The sequence below is a fragment of the Strix uralensis genome, chromosome 4, assembly GCF_047716275.1.
Source record: "Strix uralensis isolate ZFMK-TIS-50842 chromosome 4, bStrUra1, whole genome shotgun sequence".
NCBI lineage: Eukaryota > Metazoa > Chordata > Aves > Strigiformes > Strigidae > Strix > Strix uralensis.
In genome coordinates, this window is record NC_133975.1 from 29,622,407 (window position 1) to 29,640,829 (window position 18,423).

At 38.3% G+C, this 18,423-nt stretch overlaps 1 protein-coding gene across 3 annotated transcripts in view; it reads right to left on the reverse strand.

Annotated features, from left to right (window-relative positions):
* Window positions 1-2,820: 2,820 nt before the first annotated feature.
* NFXL1 (nuclear transcription factor, X-box binding like 1) overlaps window positions 2,821-18,423 on the reverse strand; it is a 51,649-nt gene continuing 36,046 nt past the window's right edge. The window contains exons 19-23 of one of the 3 annotated variants that reach the window (XR_012628666.1): window positions 15,884-15,988; window positions 14,554-14,640; window positions 11,046-11,099; window positions 9,348-9,469; window positions 5,986-6,072 (exon numbers count right to left, since the gene is read on the reverse strand). Coding sequence is in view for 2 of the 3 variants with exons in the window: in XM_074866094.1 (XP_074722195.1) it covers window positions 5,899-6,072; window positions 11,046-11,099; window positions 14,554-14,640; window positions 15,884-15,988 (420 nt within the window). In the remaining variant the exon portion in view is untranslated. Of the gene's footprint in view, window positions 6,073-9,347; window positions 9,470-11,045; window positions 11,100-14,553; window positions 14,641-15,883; window positions 15,989-17,074; window positions 17,194-18,423 lie in introns of those variants that run through there. The other 2 variants (XM_074866094.1, XM_074866095.1) reach the window with 2 other exon arrangements.

Here is an 18,423-nt window from a genome sequence, read left to right on the forward strand (position 1 = left end):
TAAAGCCATCCCCCGGGGGGGGCGGGTGAAGTGGACACAGCCTTTGCGAGCCCCCCCCCCCCCCCCCCCCCCCCCCCCCCCCCCGATAACCGACGTCTCCTCACGCCGCGAAGGGCTTCAGGTGGCCAGACAAGCCCGAGCCGGGGACGATGTACGCGGCGGCAACCCGCGGAGCTGGCCCCTCGCACCCCTCACCTCGGCTCGCCGGGGCCCTGCCGCGGGCGAGAGCTCGGGGCTGCCCCCGCAGGGCCCGGGGCTGCCGCCGAGCTGACCCCGCGGCCGGAGCGACCCGAAGCCGGTCCAGCGCAGGGGCACCCGGCTCCCCCGCCCGCCCCGTCGGAGCGCGGAGTTCAGAGCCGGGGTGGCGATGCCGGGGCTGGCTCCTGGGTCCATCCTTCCGCCGTTCCCGGGCGCCGGAGGACCCGCCCGCCTCCTGGATGCTCTTTATTTTACGTTACGGTCATGCAGCGGCTTTCGCTTCACCCCAGGGTGAGAAAGTTTCGCGCCCCCAGGGAGTGCAGCGCTTCCCTCGTAGCGCAGTGACTCGCCTGGCCCCGGCCGATCCTCCTGCGCTCCAGAAAAGGGGCTGAAAGCGGCGCCGGGCGCTGCCGCCGCCCCAGCAGAACCGGAGGGAAAAGGGCTCCGGCGGGAGGAAGCTCTCCCGGAGCCGGTGACAGGTTTCTCCAGCTCCTTCCCCGCTGTGAGGCTCCGGTCGCAGCCCCCCGGGGGCCAGGCGCGGCTGCCCTGCCCCGTCCCCGCCGTGGGAGGAAGCGGCGGCCAGGGACGCTGCACCTGTCCCCTGCCGGGACCGGCCCCAAGCACCGGGGAGCCGAGGGGGGCTGTTTTCACTGTGCAGCGTTTAGCGCTTCTGAAATGCTGTCATTCAAAAGGTGAGTCAGAAAACACCCAAAAATGTGAGCCAGCACCTCGACATGAATATGGTTTCTATCCCTGGTCACCACTCTGGGCTACCTAGCAGGGGGGATGATTATATACGTCCAAGACAAACATAACTTTTTTCCACCTTCTTTCTCAGATATCTTTATTTCTGTACCTTTGGCTTTAGGTCTTGTCACTTTCTGATTGGGTGCAAACTTTATGGTGCAGACACCCGGCGCTCTGTGCTTCCGCAGCACCGTTGTACAGAGGTAACTCCTGCTCCTGGTACTCAGACCTGCATTTTTTTTACCCAGCCAAACAAAGTCCCCTCTAGAGGAAAGCACTCTCTTGGTTTTAAAACAATTGCACAAATAATAGGAAAAGCATGGAAATAGACAGAAGCAAGAGCATTTATGCAAAATCTTCACATTGCTTAATATGAAACAACAGCTTGTGCTGTAATGCTGATAAAAAGAGAAAGCATAGTTATTATTATACTTATCACAGTATTTTAGAGATTAGTTAGCCCTGTCAAAAATTACAACTCAAAACTGAAATCCGAGAGGAGCAGTACATGGCTCAGACTGTAAAGCCAGCCTGGCCTTGGATGGAGGATGGCTTCTCCTCAGTAGTAGAACTCTGAATTCCAAACCCCAAACCAGTTTTGACTCGTCTCATACTAATTTCCTCAAGTGGGGGAGCCATTCAAATTGCAGTTTCACAATGACAAGATTCAGCCACAGTGTAGAACACACAGAGAAAGCCTAAATTGAGTTCTGGTTTTGTTGGCAATTTTATGGAAATCACTGCATGAGAAACAATTATTTAGATAATTAAGCCACAGTTCCCTCAAAGTATGACTTATTTCTAGAGAGCTGCCATTTAGCCTACCTTATGACTGACTTTAATATATCATAGAGCTCATATTGAAACGCTAATCCCTAGTTTCTGGTAGCATGGCACATAAACATTTTAATGCAGAGTCCAAATAACTCATTAACATGTAACCATTAGTGGAAAGAACCAAGCATGTCTCATCATCTTATAACAAATATGACTTCATTTGATTTTTCCCTATTTTTTCCCCTGCATTTCCCTTCCTAGTAAATACAGACCACTACAGTATCTTCATTTTAATTCTTCACAGTGATTGACTGATTGAATTGAATAAGGGCAGACACAAATACAAATTTACATTCACGAAGCAAGAAAAGGGAACGACTTAAATACCCACAGATAATGACTGGTAATGTGACAAAATCAGTGCAAAAGAGGGATGCCTGAACTAAATGAAACTGAGGACAGGGTTGCCCACGGAGTGTCCACACAAGAACACTCCACCCTAAAGCATGCACCAGAGAGCAGCCACCACACACATTAAGCTTCCAGTGCCTGGCACAGGAACGTCCTTCAGACCAAGCATCTCTGTACTCTAACCCCCCAACACACTGGCTCACCGCGCTCAGAAAAGCTGGCATATAGTAGACAGGCTTTGGAGCCAGAACTACTGAGATTATAAACTCAGAGCTCAGTGCTTTAAAGCCACAATCAAACACAGAAGCTTTTATGAAAAAATTTTGGTGCTATCTGCATAGTAACATTTCCTTCTCTAGTAGTTAAGGTCAGGACAAATATCTAATAATAATCAGCTGTTTCCCCATATGAGGCAAAAAAAAAAAAAAATCATCTACTAAAATCCATTCCCATTTGCTTCATCTTAATCTCCTTCCCCAACCCATTCTCGCAGTTTTGTCGGAGCAGTAACATGAAGGAACGCCATTACGTAACTCCAGCATTAATCTGAGCAGTGAGAGCTACTGCTGCCAGAGAAGGGAACAAAAAGCATGCCTAAAACTTCCCCTGCAGTATGTCAGTCGTCATTACCCAGGAGAAGTTTGCGGCTTTATGGCACCAGTCCTTGAGAACAAACAATTTTTCAAGTTGTTTTTGATGCGTTTATTGTCTGACTTGTTTTTTACATTAACACACACAATGGCTTTGTTACAGGGAACAAACTTGTCCAAGGAGTTTCCAACCCAAAATATACTGACAACCTGTAAGCACCTTGGTTCAGCAGAAAAATGAATGTTCACCAGAATGCATTCTGAAGTAGGAAAAGCCTCCCGAAGTTTTTTTCATTTTACACATAGATAAATATTCTGCACGCTAAGTATCCTTATGACCAGGCTTCTCTCTCTATGTAACTTCCCTTCAGCAACAGGTCAGATTATAAAATTTGGTTGACTGTATACTTACCAATATGCATTTTTTTCCTAAACTATTAACATTAAAAATATCTGCTCACTGTATTATGTAACAGTACATTGCATTTCAGTTTCTGAAAAAAACCCTACCTTCAGATCAGTATTTCCTCTCTAAAATTACCATCTTTCATTTGTAATGAGTAACAAATGATTTTATCTGTACCTTTTACTTCAAAGGTTGTCATGCTTGCAACATGCAGCTCCAACCAAAAAAAAGGTAAAAAAAGTAACTGTAAAAATAATTTTAAAAACCAGATAGAAACCAGTGATTTATTAAACTGCAGATTGCTTGAACCCCCACACTTCTTTTATGCCAAGAAACAAGTATCTGGTTCAGCAGGCAGACCAACAGAGTGCAAATGACTCAGATGGTTGGATAAGATATACAGAACTATTTTGAATGAAATTTCAAAAATAGGTATGTCTCACATATGCAAGGTTCAGGAGATACAAATCCTTTAAGAAAGGGAATATGCCTACTCATACACACATTTGTATGAATGGAATCAATTTCTGAAGATTAGAGTGATTTCTTATTATAATAAAGATGATCAATGAGAAACAAGTCTTTTCCTCTCCAATATTTTCCACAAATACAGCAAAATACACAGAAAAGAACACTAAGAACTACTTCACACATGTAACTCAAGTGCAGTTCATTTTTATACCTCTGTAGAGAGTTGTTCTCTTTGCTGTAGAGGCAAGGATAAACTTTCCATTGTACATGTTTTAAAGAAAAAGCTAGCAGTAAATAGAAAAATTAGTTATAGTCATGTAAGATAAAGCTGTTTCCACAATGGTCTCATTCATGTTGATCTGCATATTTCAGCTATAAAGGTATCTTTTTGTATTTCTGGACAATACATCATGTTTTCTTTAGCTGAACAAAAATCCCTCTTCTTTTTCTCTGTGCCAGAAGAGTTACTGGCATAAGCTGTCACATAATAGCATCACCTCACTTGGTTAAAAACCACCACTTATATAGGGAATTATCTTCCAGGCATTAACATTATAGAAGAGAGTTAAATTAACACTATGGAAAACACTTTATTCCTTAAACTAGAAAATAAGAGAATTCAACAGAGATACAACTATGACTGCCTAGTGTAGTTTCAATTAACCTACAACTTCACATACTAATGGCCTGACACATCATGACAGAAGTAGTATATGCATTTCTAGAAATCAATTTTAAAAAAAACATAAAATAGTATCAAATAGCAACATTTCATGCTAAATATTGCCAAGTTTTGCTTATCTCTCTTTTCCCCAAACTTAGGTGAAAAAATTGAAAAGTGATTTTCTCCTTACTTTGTCAGTCTATGCAATCTAAAAATTATTGCCTTTTGCAGCTTTTCTATTTTTTTCTGCTGCTGAACCATAATTAAAATTGGGTATCACATCAAATAAATACTGGGTCCCTTTACAAGTGGGCCAAAATCAACCAAAAGAGCTTTCAACCAAACCACAGTCTTCTCTACTAATCCACAGAAATGGTCCCACTGCTTTTGCAGGATTTGTGATGAAATTATACGCCTGAATTACAAGGGCAACCTAATGCCCTTTGGCTTTGAACCTCTTTTACAGGATCTTGCAAGCACTTTTCAGTTACCCACAATGCTCAAGGATCAGCATAAAATTTCCAGCAGATTTAAAAATTCAGTTTTCTGATTCCCCCTGCTCCTGAATTTAACTTGCAGTCCCTCAGCTGAGGCAGCGTAGCTTCTCTAATAATCCTGAAGCTGTGTAAACCTTTCAGTTCTACAAACCAATGATATCCCAAAAGCAAGGTATTCTGAACTGTCAGTAAGAAAAATATTTAAACATTTAAAAGATTAGCTTGACAGTTTTTACATGATTAGCAAGCACTGTCCAGATGGCTTCATAACATATAACTGTATTGTTACGCTATTCAGTTATGGTTTTGCACATATGCAAATATTCAAACGTGACATTCATCTATACAAATAGTCAAGTGATGCTCTAAGTTCAATTTCAAATTGCTTTTCTGCTGTTGGCGATGGGGGCAGAGATGAGAACACATCCTTGTACCCTGAAACTACTTCACATCCATGTTCAGCATATGCATTTGTCCACTAAAGGAAGTCTTCAGTTGGTTTGATTTTGAGGAAACAACCACCACAAAAGAAACAGTCTGTAAGGGGGCCCATTTTATTGTTTGTGATACAGTTGACTTGAAAGACAGTTCACATGTTCTTTCTCTGAACAAAGTTCTGATACGAAGCCCCAGAATATTCAAGCCTAAGTGATCTGGAGTTCCCCATTAGTTTTTATAATTAAAACTGACATGAAGCACAGAAAATATTGTGTGATACAACATAAAGACTAGCATAAGAATACTAATCTTCAATAAACCACTAAGTTGTTTTCACAGGAAACAAATATTCAATAAAACATTTTATACTAAGCTATTTTTAATATTATGAAATGGAGACAAGGAAAAGTAACACAATATATTAATAGAAGAGATGTTAACAGGTCTCAGTCAGACCAATTCTATCAGTACTTCAGTGTAGACTAAGACCTACTACTACTTTTGGTGTCTGGAAACGCAGTTTTGTGCTGTGAATGTAGTAACACAATAGGAGACATTTCTTCCCTTCTCTGCACTTTTCTTGGCAAATAGTGTACATACATAACCTATGCATATTAAGTTCTGTTACACATGGACTAACATTCTAGGAATAATAGCTACCTAAAGCCCAACTGAGGTATATTTAAATATTGAGCTGTGTCAGTCATTGTAGACCATGAGCCATGCGACCATCACAACAGCAACTCCGAACACTGGCAGCATAATGAGGTTCTTGTATTTTTGCCACGATGATTGTTCAACTTCTACTTCATCCTTTCTTCTCTTATTCTTTCTTCGCCCTTTTAATCTGTTTTCAAAAGCTTCCAATTCAGCCTAGATGAAGAAAACCAGAAGTAGCTGACATTTGTGTCAGAATTAAAAACAAGGAAATGCTCAGATTTTAAATAACATTCCCAGAAACCAATTCATAAAAATAACTGGCAGCCAATGGAAGTTACACATCTCTTACAGATGAGATGGTAGCACTATATCCCACTTCACTTCCAAGTATTAAACCATTGTTTAGTTTCCTATAAAAAACATTGCCAAAAACGCAACCAACTGAAGTTTTACGTTAGATTTTTAACTCAGGCTGAGTATGTTAAGCCAAAATGAGATTGTTATTTCCATGAAATATGTTAAAAATACATTATTTCTACTATTAAAGAAAAGCACTCATAAGTATTTTAGCTATTACAATAACATATATAAAAGCATAGGCTGAAATCTTCAAAGACCTCCCCCCCATAAGGATGTGCTCTCTGCTAAAAATAAATTAATAAAAATCTATCATCTGTTCTTCAATCTTTATATTTTGCATGTTCAGCTAAATTTTAGATTAATAGCTACAATCTTAGACATGCACAAAAAGATTCCATTTGTTAAGTGTATAACTTAACACTTAGTCACTCATGACTGTAGTAGGTACATAGCATCCTTCAAAAGAAAGCACACACCCTTAGGCCCAGAAATGAAGCAAAGTCACTGGAAAAAATAAGAATGCCAAGCTTCCACCCAGAACTGCAGTTTCAGGGTGATGTCTGGAATGAACAGTAGGATCCTCTGATCTCTGTTCCTCATCCCCCTCCACATCTTTTTAAAAGCGTATCAAGAGAATACAGACAAAATTCGTTTTAGGGTACAAAGCTGAAATAAAATCGGAATCAGGCAGCCTGGAACAAAAAGTGTAAGACTGGCATGAGACTCCAATGAGGAGCCACCTAATTGCTAGGAAAATCAGAAAAGATGCTCTAAGGGAGAGGTGAGACAGGCTAAAACCAGAAAAGGTCTGATGATAATCTGGATTTTTGGGTAGAGTTGTCAGCTACTAGAGAAAACATGGGACAAGGAGCTAGGAAGCAGAGAGACCACATGAACTGAAAGAAGAGAGAGATGGGAGCAGCAGAATGCAGCAAGCCGGGACAGGCTGGGCAAAAGGCACAAGACTGAGCTGAAGCAGAGGAAACATGGACAGTGAACAGAGACAAAGCCTGGCCATGACAGCAAATAAATCTACATGACTGCTATTGCAGTGCTGCCAGGAAGAGAGGGACTAAGACAATAAGGTAGGTGCATTAAAGAAACAAGAATAAGACTGTTTTGGGAAATGGGCAGAGAAGTAGTCCAGTAAATATAATTTTCCTTTGGAACTCAAGATTGCCTGATGTCTGGTCTTCCTCTACTGACAGCAAATATTTGTCAGAGTTTCACAAAGCGGATCTTACTTCCCTTCTTGTGCCAGATGCCACTGTTAGAGGGAGAAAGAGACCCATTTTGATGTCTATTCCTTTGTACCTAATAAAGGCAGAAATTGTTGGCACTTCTCTGACAATATGGGAGGAAAGTTCTGACAAAGTTCCACAGTCTGCTATTTGAAACAAGATTACTTTCAACTGGCTAATCCTCCTTTAGAAAAGCGAAGTATTTTAATGAAACTTTTTCGAAATCTAGTATCTGGAGGCAAATTCAAAGTTCTTAAGGTTTTATAGATAATATGGCAGTATTTCATTTTACACAGACACTACATAAAACTGGGGGCTCCTACAGTTATTATATACTTGTGATCTGTAAGTTTTAAAAGCAGAGTGCTCCATGAATTGCAGTAATCTGAATTAAAATATAGGGCTTGAACAATTATATAACAGGTACTGAATTGCCTTCCTAGTGATCTTTATAAAAACCCAGCTAAAAATAAGTACATGATAAAAAACAAAACACAGAATGAAAAAGGATTCGGGCACAGAATACGAGAAAGAAGCCATCACTACCCTTAAAAAGCTACCTACAGATTTTATATAACTGTCATTGTTCCCAAAGTGTCACCTCAGTGATCTCTGAACAATAAAGTAATGGTTGTGCCCAGTCTTCAAACTACCTTAATTTTCCAAGCAAAACAGGCTCAAGCTTTTTATTTAGATTAAGAACCTAACTGCGTGTACAGATGTATTAAAAGTAAAATAAAATGCATTTATTTAAACTGTATACTCAAAATAATTTGATGTCAGATAATATCTAGTATTGCTCAGGTACTAGATTTTGCTCCTTCATGTGTTATTCTCTATATTCTTCCTGCACTGGAAGGAGTAGCGGCCCCATGGGGAAATGTAGCTAAATGAATGCAAATAACAGTGACTATAAAGACACAAAGAGTATCCTAAAATTGCAGGTCTTGTATTGGGGGTGGGGGGGAAGCATTTGACTTCTGTAATTTCTAAGGAGCTGTTAAAAAAATTTTCTAAGAAAAAAGGAAACAAAATCTTTCATAACACTCATTAAATTAGAATTCAGGTTTGAGATCTCAACTTTCAGTATTGAAACTCTTGACTATTACCAGTTAGCTTAAAAATTTAATCAAATCTTTTACAGTTGAGTGGGACTGAGAGAGAGCTTGGTCTGAATTATTAAATAATCAAAGCACTCGTCTTTTTTCCACCTCTAGCAATTGTGAGAACCCTGGCCTCACAGGGTGCCTCTGGATTAGATGCAGAGGGAAAGCTTTGGCTGCTAGGGCCATGAGGAGAAGCCTAACCAAACAGCCTCCCTTCCACTAAGAAACAAGCGATTCCATCTGTAAATGATATTAGCAGAAGCTGCTACCAAATATAGCAAATACAAATATAAATGTGCAGACTTATCAAAGCACTAATTAGTTTGTATATAAAGGGTTTAATGAAGTATTAATCAAAACAGGTTTCAAGAAGCTAACAGATGAACTGTCTATATAAAAATGTGCTAGTGAGATCAGGAAGGTGGTACAAGATGCAAACTTTTCTCAAAAGGGAGTATACTCAATGAATATATACTCTTAATGTGACCCAACACCTATGATAGTGATGTCCTCCAATTTGCATCACCAGATGGCAGATTATGAGATCAAATCAGAAGGGAATCAATTGTAGATAAAAGCCTGCAGTAGCTAAAGTTAGTACTTGTGTACAATTCTAGAGCCTATTTATTAGTTACTGTTGTCCTATTTTTTTTACTGTTGTTGCCTTACTGTTTGCTATTGTGCTGTATTACTGGCCACTCTTAATTAACTTTTAATAGATTTTATTATATATAGGTGAAGTCTTCTACCCCTGAAGCTGCATCCATCACAAAATACATACACAGAAGCAGTTGTCATATATTGCACTTTTTTCTCAAAAGGACTTGCCATATATTGCACAGTGCTGGACTGTTAACTGTGAGACTTCGGTGAATGTGCAAGTGGAAAGCAACGGTGGTGTGACTGCAGAGAGAAACAATCACTGCTGAAAAATCAAGACAAAAATAATGTTGCACACTATGCTGATGGAGTGAATCTGCTACAGTTTCAGAGGAGTCTCATTACTGAGACTTTACTAGAGGGACTATAAGTGATTTTGAGGCAGAAATCAGTAGTAACTGGGATGCCTTCTGGAATGTGTGAAAACACAATTAGTGTAATACAAACACCAGCAAATTTGAATTTCTAGCTCTAGAATTGTAAGCATGTTCTTTATATGTGTAAATGTCCATTAGTACACTTCAATGCTTCTCTTGCAGAACCATCAGCTACAGATTACCTCTGCCTAACAAAACGTTAAACATCTGTACACAAGCTATGCTTCCTGACCTATGTACCTGAACTAACATTTCCAAGGTCAACTTAGAGAACAAGAAGATTAGATAAACTGTCTGTGAGTTGTATGACAGAATATGTGATCAACATTGTAGACAGGTGAGGCGTGAATGGAACAATAAACACTATATGATCACAAAACAGTGCCTGGTCCCCTGGACAAGAGGTACAGAACTGCATGCTTTTCCTGCATGATAAGTAGACATACTCCCCTTTGAAAAACAAAAGCAGGCCTTGCTAGAGCACTGGTTGGTAGATGTAACGCTTTCATAAATAAAGTCTCTAGGCAATTAATTGAAGTATGCATAACAGAAGTTTTGACCCACAGAGAAACTGCATATCCTAATGAGATTGGGAGAATGGTACAAGAGGACTGGGTCTGTGAGTAAGCCTCCCACACCCCCTTTCAAGCAGGGAGTGAGCCAGTGCTCTGTAATAGTGTGACACGCAGGTGAAAACACAAGTATAACCTAATACACAACTGTTGTGTAACTGAGTAAAAGGATTGAGTCAGAGAGCACACAATGGACTTAAAACTATGATTTGGTGTCAAATGCTCAGGCACAGGCAGGAACTGGCTGGCAGGACTGCACTAAGGCTGGAGCCCCCAGATGACAAACCTGACCTGGCCATCACACCAACCCAGCTTACGGTTATTGCCTGAAGTATGGTTAGTATTAGTGTCTCCAGGCAGCTGGCACAGAAGCTTCTTGGATTACAGTGCTGACAACATACGCTCACCAACAACAGCAATTACAGCAACTACACAGTTTTCTCCCCCTCAGAGACCTTGAAGGACAAAGACTCATTTAGCTTCCTCATTCTTTCATGATGGGAGGGAGGAGGGAAGCTTCACCCAATACTTAAATCTCTATGAAAGCTATTCAGTAATTCTGTGTGGTTTATGCACTATAAAGTAATTAAAATCAAGAGTACTTAGTACTTTAAAAATAAACTATAAACAGTTATAGCAATGCAAGAGTAAAGTGATTAATTATAATTTTGCATAAAATTATTAAAATTGTTTGGGAAAACATGGGCTCTTAACCACTGTAAATCATTCACAGCACACATCTCAGGGTAAGATAACAGCTGACAGGAATGACTGTGCATATCACATTACAAACTATACATCTTTAGTTGCATGTAAATTAAATGATTTAGTAACAAGAACAAGGTGGGGAGGAAGGAAAAAGGTTGATACCTGTTGTCTTCGTTTTTCTTCTTCAACAGCAGCTTTGGCTTCTGCCTCTTTTATCTGTCCAGACATACAAAGTGATAAGCAACTGTTGTAAACAGCAACTAATCCTGTTTTCTTGTAGAGTCATAATTACTCCTGTAGAATGGTTCTTGGCAAAAGTGAGCAAGACCCCTATCAAGTGAGCTCGTAAGTTTTTAAGATAACAAAATACTCTCGAAAAAAGCTGCATCATTTCACATTTGGAAAACATGGAACATATAATGGATGCTACAAGGTTATAAATTGCACTTCTGACTTCAACTTGACAAGCTCAACTGACAAATATGAAACCTAAATAGAAGAGTTTGTTCACTAACAACCAGGAAAATTCCTGAAGACAGTTTTAAGTTTTCAGTAACTTTATCCTCAATTGAGTACACTTTATACATACAGATAATTCCTATAAACGTATATAATTTACACACATATATTTCATTCTAAGTACTTTAAATATTTCCTGACTACTAGAGCAAAAGGAAGCCTCTATATGTGTACTGGGCATACAGTGGATAATGCGTAACACCAAACTGCTTTAAAGCTCTTGGTGTAACACAAACCAAACATAATTTAAAATGCTCCACCATCAGAAAGTCCTATGAAAAGAAGTCATGGGAGTTACAATTGATAATTCTGTGAAAGTGTTTGGTAGTGTTCAAGAAAGCAAATTAAATGCTAGAAATTATTAAGAAAAGAATGGTATAGAAAAAAAATGTCAATACATAAACACATGATGCACTTGAATCTTAGCTCCTGCATTGTTTTGGTCCTGCAATAACAAAAGAATGTAAAGCCTGAACATATACAAAAGACAAGATGGAGTGACTTTTCCATCTAAAGAGATGGATAACTACGAGTCATCAGGTGACTAACAGGGCACAAAATCCTGAAGAGTGTGAAAATGCCAAATAGGGATAAAACATCAATAATTATTTTTCACAATACAAGGCATAAAATGAAATTACCAGGGGGCTGGTTCATAACAGAGGGAAGTATTCTACTCCCACAGAGTAGTTGGCTAAATCTAGAAATTCAGTGGTACAGAACATTTATAGATGCCAAAAGTTTATGTCAACTGAAAAACAATTAGGAATGCTAACAGGAGATAAATTCAACAAAGAATATTAAACAGAAAGACACCGGCTTGAGCTCTAAGATTCCCATAGTCAGAGATCACTACAGTAGTAGTAACAGGAAGAATATACTGGGGAAGTATACGTGTCTCCCTTCTTGTGTACATCTTTTGGACCTTTAGCATTACAGTCACTGAATTGCTACCTTAGAAAAATTAGATGTAAAAATCTGATTAATAACTTGAAATGAAAAACAGTCTTGATCCTAATAGCTGGATGATTTGCATACAAAACAGTGACAATAATGTACTAAATAGGATTTGGGCAGGTGGAATTTGTTCCAAGTAATTTGCAATTCAAGAGCTCTTGACGACTAAGGAAAAGCACACCAGCCCATGCTTTAGCACACTGTAGCTCAAATGGTGCACTGGGGACAGGGTCAATAGAACAGTCCTATTTACAGCTTTTCAGACAATTTTTTAAATTGCTAAACCATATATCAAATAAAAGCATTACTGAGAATTTCATTAATCTAGACTCAATGGCAGCCTCTCTCTTTAGAAAAGCATATAAAAGACCTTTTCAGCCATGTGCATCCAAAATCAGAGTCTGGTGTGGAAAGAACTGCACAACTAGTCTCCTGGTATTTCACTGCCATCTAACGGCAGAACTTCAGCTCCAAAAGAAAAAGTGACGCACAAATGTGGAAAAAAGGAACATAAGAGCTTCTTTTTACACTGGTGTGGTCATATTTGTATAAGATACATAGTATAATATACATAGGTGGAGGTAAGCTTAACCATTATAATCACAGTATGGAAAAACATTTCTAGAACTACTTCTTTAATAAAATGTACAGTAAAAGGCACATTCAATTCCTCAGAAGGACATACTAGGTGCTATACATAAAGAGTTTTATTAAGAGTTAACACACTGTTTTTGGTAACTGGTGGTTGTTTTGCAGCTGTGCAAACTAAATTATCTTTGTAAATGTGTAGTTTTTAACAGACCTTTTCCAGTCTCCACATATTAAACAATAATTGACATAATAAACTACTTTTGTGAAGTGCATATGATAAATCATTGTAGTATGTCATTTACAAGTCAACACAGGCTACAAAAAGGTGCCTAGTAAGAATTTAAATAGAACCTTATAACTTCATATAAAAAACCCAAACCAAATAAATACATGTTTTTCTGCAAGGAAGGTACACATAGCTAGGTTATGCCATACAGTATGGTTCTGGCACTGCTTACAGTAGAAACCTATAGTCATTTGCTCATTGCATTAGACCATTCCTTCCTGTGGATTACGATGTCAGGGGCACGAAATAGCAACCAGTATCTGCTGAAGTAGAAGAGCAGCTGCCACTGAGACATGCTGCTGCGTCCCAGTTCATACAGTCTCTTGTGAATTCACCTTGCTTTAGTGCACTCCATGTCCTATGAACTTACCTTCACACACTTACTGGAACTGCTTGTTATGGTTGAGATTTTCTAAAGGCATGTCCCAAGAGTCTTAGCATTTGACTTGCTCATAAAGTTGCAGCATTTGGTCTATGTGGTACTTGTTAAACCTTGCCAATCAATCCTGAAAATCTGAGCAGTAGCTGACAAAAGTCAGCTTTACCCACTGAGTTTTTCGGTTGTACATTTGTAACATCTAACACTTACCTGATAAAAACCAAGCAAGTTATGTACCAATTCTTTTTGTTTATGTTTTTATAAAAGGCTTCTAAAAGCAAGGTTGATGTGCTGTCTCTCTGGGTGACAGCATGCAGCAATTTCTTTACTTCATAAAACAGCAGAACTAGGGAGAAGTCACATTTACAGCAGGCTAAAAAGTATCCTGCAATTGCTGAAAATTCGCTATTCCTCTGGTACACAGTAACTAATACAGTGTGGCAGGATTAGACTCTTCATGCTGGACAAGTTGAGCATTCAATGGCTGCAAAACTTTCATTGGAAAGAGCAGATCTAACAATGCCCTGTGAAGTGGCCTGGCCCTAATCCTACAGCACTAATCATCAGCAATGACGATCTTATCATCACTGATCACTACCTGTTCTCAGTGGAAGAGGAAAGAACCAGTTCTAACAAATTAAAAGAAAAGGAATATAACAGAATATTGTTTTAACATATAGTATTTCATATTAACATATATATTAACATATAGTATTTAACATAATAGTATTTCATTGTGTTAATTAACACTGTCTACAAACACTCTAATTCTCCCCACTAAGCCAAATGCAAGTCTGAAAAAGTAGCTGCTATTAAACAGCACATCTACTTACACTGTATTTGTTGCTGGTATTGACTTGAAAAATAATTCTGTGTTCATTTTTCCCTACTTTTCTTGAAGCACTGAGAAGAAATTACAGCTACAATGGATACATTACCTCAGATGCTTTCCGTTTCATTTCCTTGCATAATGCATCGCATTCCAGCGAAACTTGGCCTTCTTTTATCTTGCTGCACTGTATTTCCTGTTAAGTATAATTTGAGTAATATATAATCATTTCCCTATGTAAAGTTTTAGTTATAATGTCCATTTATTTATGAAAATAATTATAAACCACGTATTTAATAAAACATTGGTTACATAGAAAATAAAGCTAATGATTAAATGTTATTTGAACCTGTAATTCTGTATTGTTGTCCTTTTCTCTTTTCCTTCTATCTGATAAGCTAAACTGAAGGCAAGAATAAATTAAATATTCCAGTTTAATTTCTCCTCTCTTCTCACTCATTTGCCTAAGACAAAGTCAGATAACCTTCTGAACTCCAGCAGAAAGAGCTGGCATTCAGAGTCTCTGTAACTTCATATACATTCTCTTAACTGGCTGAGATTAAAGGGCAAGGTCTGGGCATGGGGGAAAAAAACAATTATTCTCACTCGCACTTCCTCCCCTCCCCCTAATATAGAAGGAAAAAAAAAAGGTGGTTATTTGTAAGCAGACTGTTCAATTTGAAGCACTTGTTCTGTACCTGTCATCCGTTCTCCAGCTGAACACCCCACCCCACCTGCAAGACTTCTGGTTGCACAAGACATTTCTTGGACAAGCTGAGAACTCTGGGGAACTGCAGTCTGTTTGAAAGGCTCAGAAATTAACTGGGTCCAGAAAAATAATTTAAGCACCTTTTAATTAAGCCAGATAATTATTTTTTCATTAAGTCACTATAATATGCCAAGATTCCACATCAGTTTCTGTCCTTCCCTTCATAATATTATATAGCTAGAATAAACTTGTTATTTTTTCTTTGTCCCTTACCATTGTTAGAAGCTAAGGATGCTGATGCCTGCTTTTGCTTTTATGTTTGCAGAGAATCGTAACTGGTTTCATTAGTTAGGGGTTCACAACATCTGTGCTTGTTCCAACTTACGTAATTATAAACCTTCCCAGTATCATCAGAAAAATGTATTTTTTCTTCTCAAATTACTCCAGGTCATCTGACTATTCTCCCAGCAGAGCTACAAAAATTCAGGTGTGTTTGAAGATAAAGCTATTGTAAGACAGGCAGCTAACATAATTTAGAGCTAACAAGATTTTGTATTCTCCAGGGAATCTTTTGATATTGCAGCCCAGATCTTCAGCTGATGTTAATTGTTATAGCTATACTAGAGTAACTGAACCTATTCTAATCTGCACCAGAGACAATCCATCCATACAAGGCTAGGAACATGTAAAGAAAATGCATTGTTCTCAGAATTGTAACTTAGAAATTTACCTTTTTCAGTCTTTTACAGAGACATCGGAGTTTAACCTTCTGGCTGCAGTTCAGAGGACAGCTACCTGAATGGCAAATCTCTTTACACCGGTGACCACAGGGCAACTATAAAGAGCAAAAAAACACAAACAAAACACCCACACCAAAAAAGGACTGTAAAATTACAAAGACTCTATGAACTGATTTTATTTCAGACATAGCAGCCTAACAGAAAAGTCATTCAGTTTATCAGTTTTTCCACTTGTGAAATAGTGGACTTTTTTTTTGGCAAATGTTTGCTTGTTATTTAGCGTATTTCGGCTCCTATAGAACAATTTATCTTTTATTGGCACAGCTTGATTTAAAACCAATTTCTTCTTACAAGCATAGTCATCTCCACAGTAATTTAAGCAACAATTACCCTAGCTAGCTGGGGAATATGAGTAGATAAGGTAAAAAGAAACTCAGAACTGAAATTAAGTGTACTGTAGCAACTTGTAGATCAGTCAACAAAAGAAAGAGGGAAGAGGGAAGAATCAGAAGCAAAAATACCACAACAGAAAATTCTGCATGTAAGAATCTTCTGAACTATGCAAAAGTCAAATACAGGTCACCAATATTCTTATCATGTCTGAAATGATTTCACAAAATCCTAAATTTCTGCATTTGGTAGATTATCTCATTTCTGACATCTCCAAGATAAAGACTTTTTTTTACTGTCAGTGCAACTTTTAACATTTATAATGAAAATATTATCATTCAGTTACCGTGTTAAGAACTGAGATTCTAATTTAAATATGCCGACTGTTAAGAATGTAGCAGTGCTCCCAGCATTGTATTAGATAAAAAAAGACAAGAAAGAAAACAAATTTTTTCACTTACTGTTAAGAACTTGACTAAAAATATACACATGCCCATAAGAAATCTTCACAATAACGATTTTTCATTTTCCATTACATAACCCAATACTGTTAATAACTGAAGGTGGAATCTCACATAAGATATCTAATCAATTTATTTATAGAGATAGCTTTAAATCCTTAAACAATTTTAAATAGCATTGGATAGTGTTCTTTATTAAAAATGAAATTTCACCTCTTCACTGTCATCAAGCGATTAACACAACTTGGAAAATGCTGCAAGACATACAATTTTAAGATATATTTTTTCACATTTATTAAAAATTGAAAACATATACATACCACACCACTTCATCCACAAAAATGGGAATACTACATAAAATAAGGTGTGTACACTTCTTGTTGACTAGTAAATTTGGATTCTCAGAAGTCCATTGGAACTGGCTCAACATCTGAGCTAGAAACACATACCTAAACAGAATGCAAAGCTTTCTGACTAAAAATTATGGCACACACGTATGTATTTTCATGTCCATGCCAGTCACAAACTATTATTAAACTGCTAGATACTTTGCAGTTTAGGCTCATTTTCCAGGCACTGTTTCAGCATATTTCACACAGGACTAGAATAACCTCTAAGTCACCATGTTCTGTCCTACAGTCCAGTCCTCCCAAAGGCAGGCACCTCCCATGATCCCTCCAGGACTGGATGAAGTCTTACAGTCCCCCCTTCGACTGTTTCACTAAGGAGGCCATTCCAGGATCTCACTACAAGAGCTTTTTTTTTTTTTTAATTTCCTATATTTGTTCTAGCCAGTCTAAACCCCTTAGTTTTTATCCTCGTATTGAAATATTTCTCTACTGTCCTTCCATGAAAGGCTCTTTATTCCCATAGTATTCCCTTCACTGAATTTCAACCACCTTAAATCAATGTTTCTCGAATACAGCAGCCAGTACTGCATGTAATATTTCAAATGACATCTTAGCAGGAAGGACTTTGTACAATGCCTTAATTGCACCTTATTCTTAATAGAGTATTTTACCCAATATATCTTCAGCTCTCATTTGCATTTCTTTCCAGCTAATCATGCTGTGACAATATGAATTTCTGCTGTCTCCTGGGAGCTTATTATTATAGCCTTCACATGCATGGTCTTACTGGGCTTTTTTTGTACCTAATAACATGCCCCAAATACATGTGTTCTGCAGATGCATTTCCTCAATTGTCATGTGCTGACAACACTCCACAACTTTTCATCAGAAAATTCCAATGTTTTTTGATGCCAATGTCATTACTGAAAACAATGCAAGTCAGGCATCAATCCAGTCCTTGGGAAAATTTCCTTATTGCTAACTCCTCTTGCTCCAACTTTTCATTTAGTTTTGTTGTTGTCATTCTGGGATTTTTTCAGGGGGTGTTGGTCTTTTTCTAAAGAAATAGTAGAATACAAGCAGTTGTTTTCTTTAGCCCACCTTCATCCTTGTATTAGCCCTCCTCTGAACTAGATATTCACTAAGCGGCATTGACTCAATTGCTCTGCTGAAGCCTTATGTAGCAGATCTAATCTATTCACTTTATCGAGACAGAAAAAATATGAATTGGTCATCTTATCTAAGAAGGAATTCAGGTTTGTTCAGGCACAACTGATTATCAGCAAACTGATCTTGCATTTTGCCTCATTTTGAAGTGAGGGGAGAAAC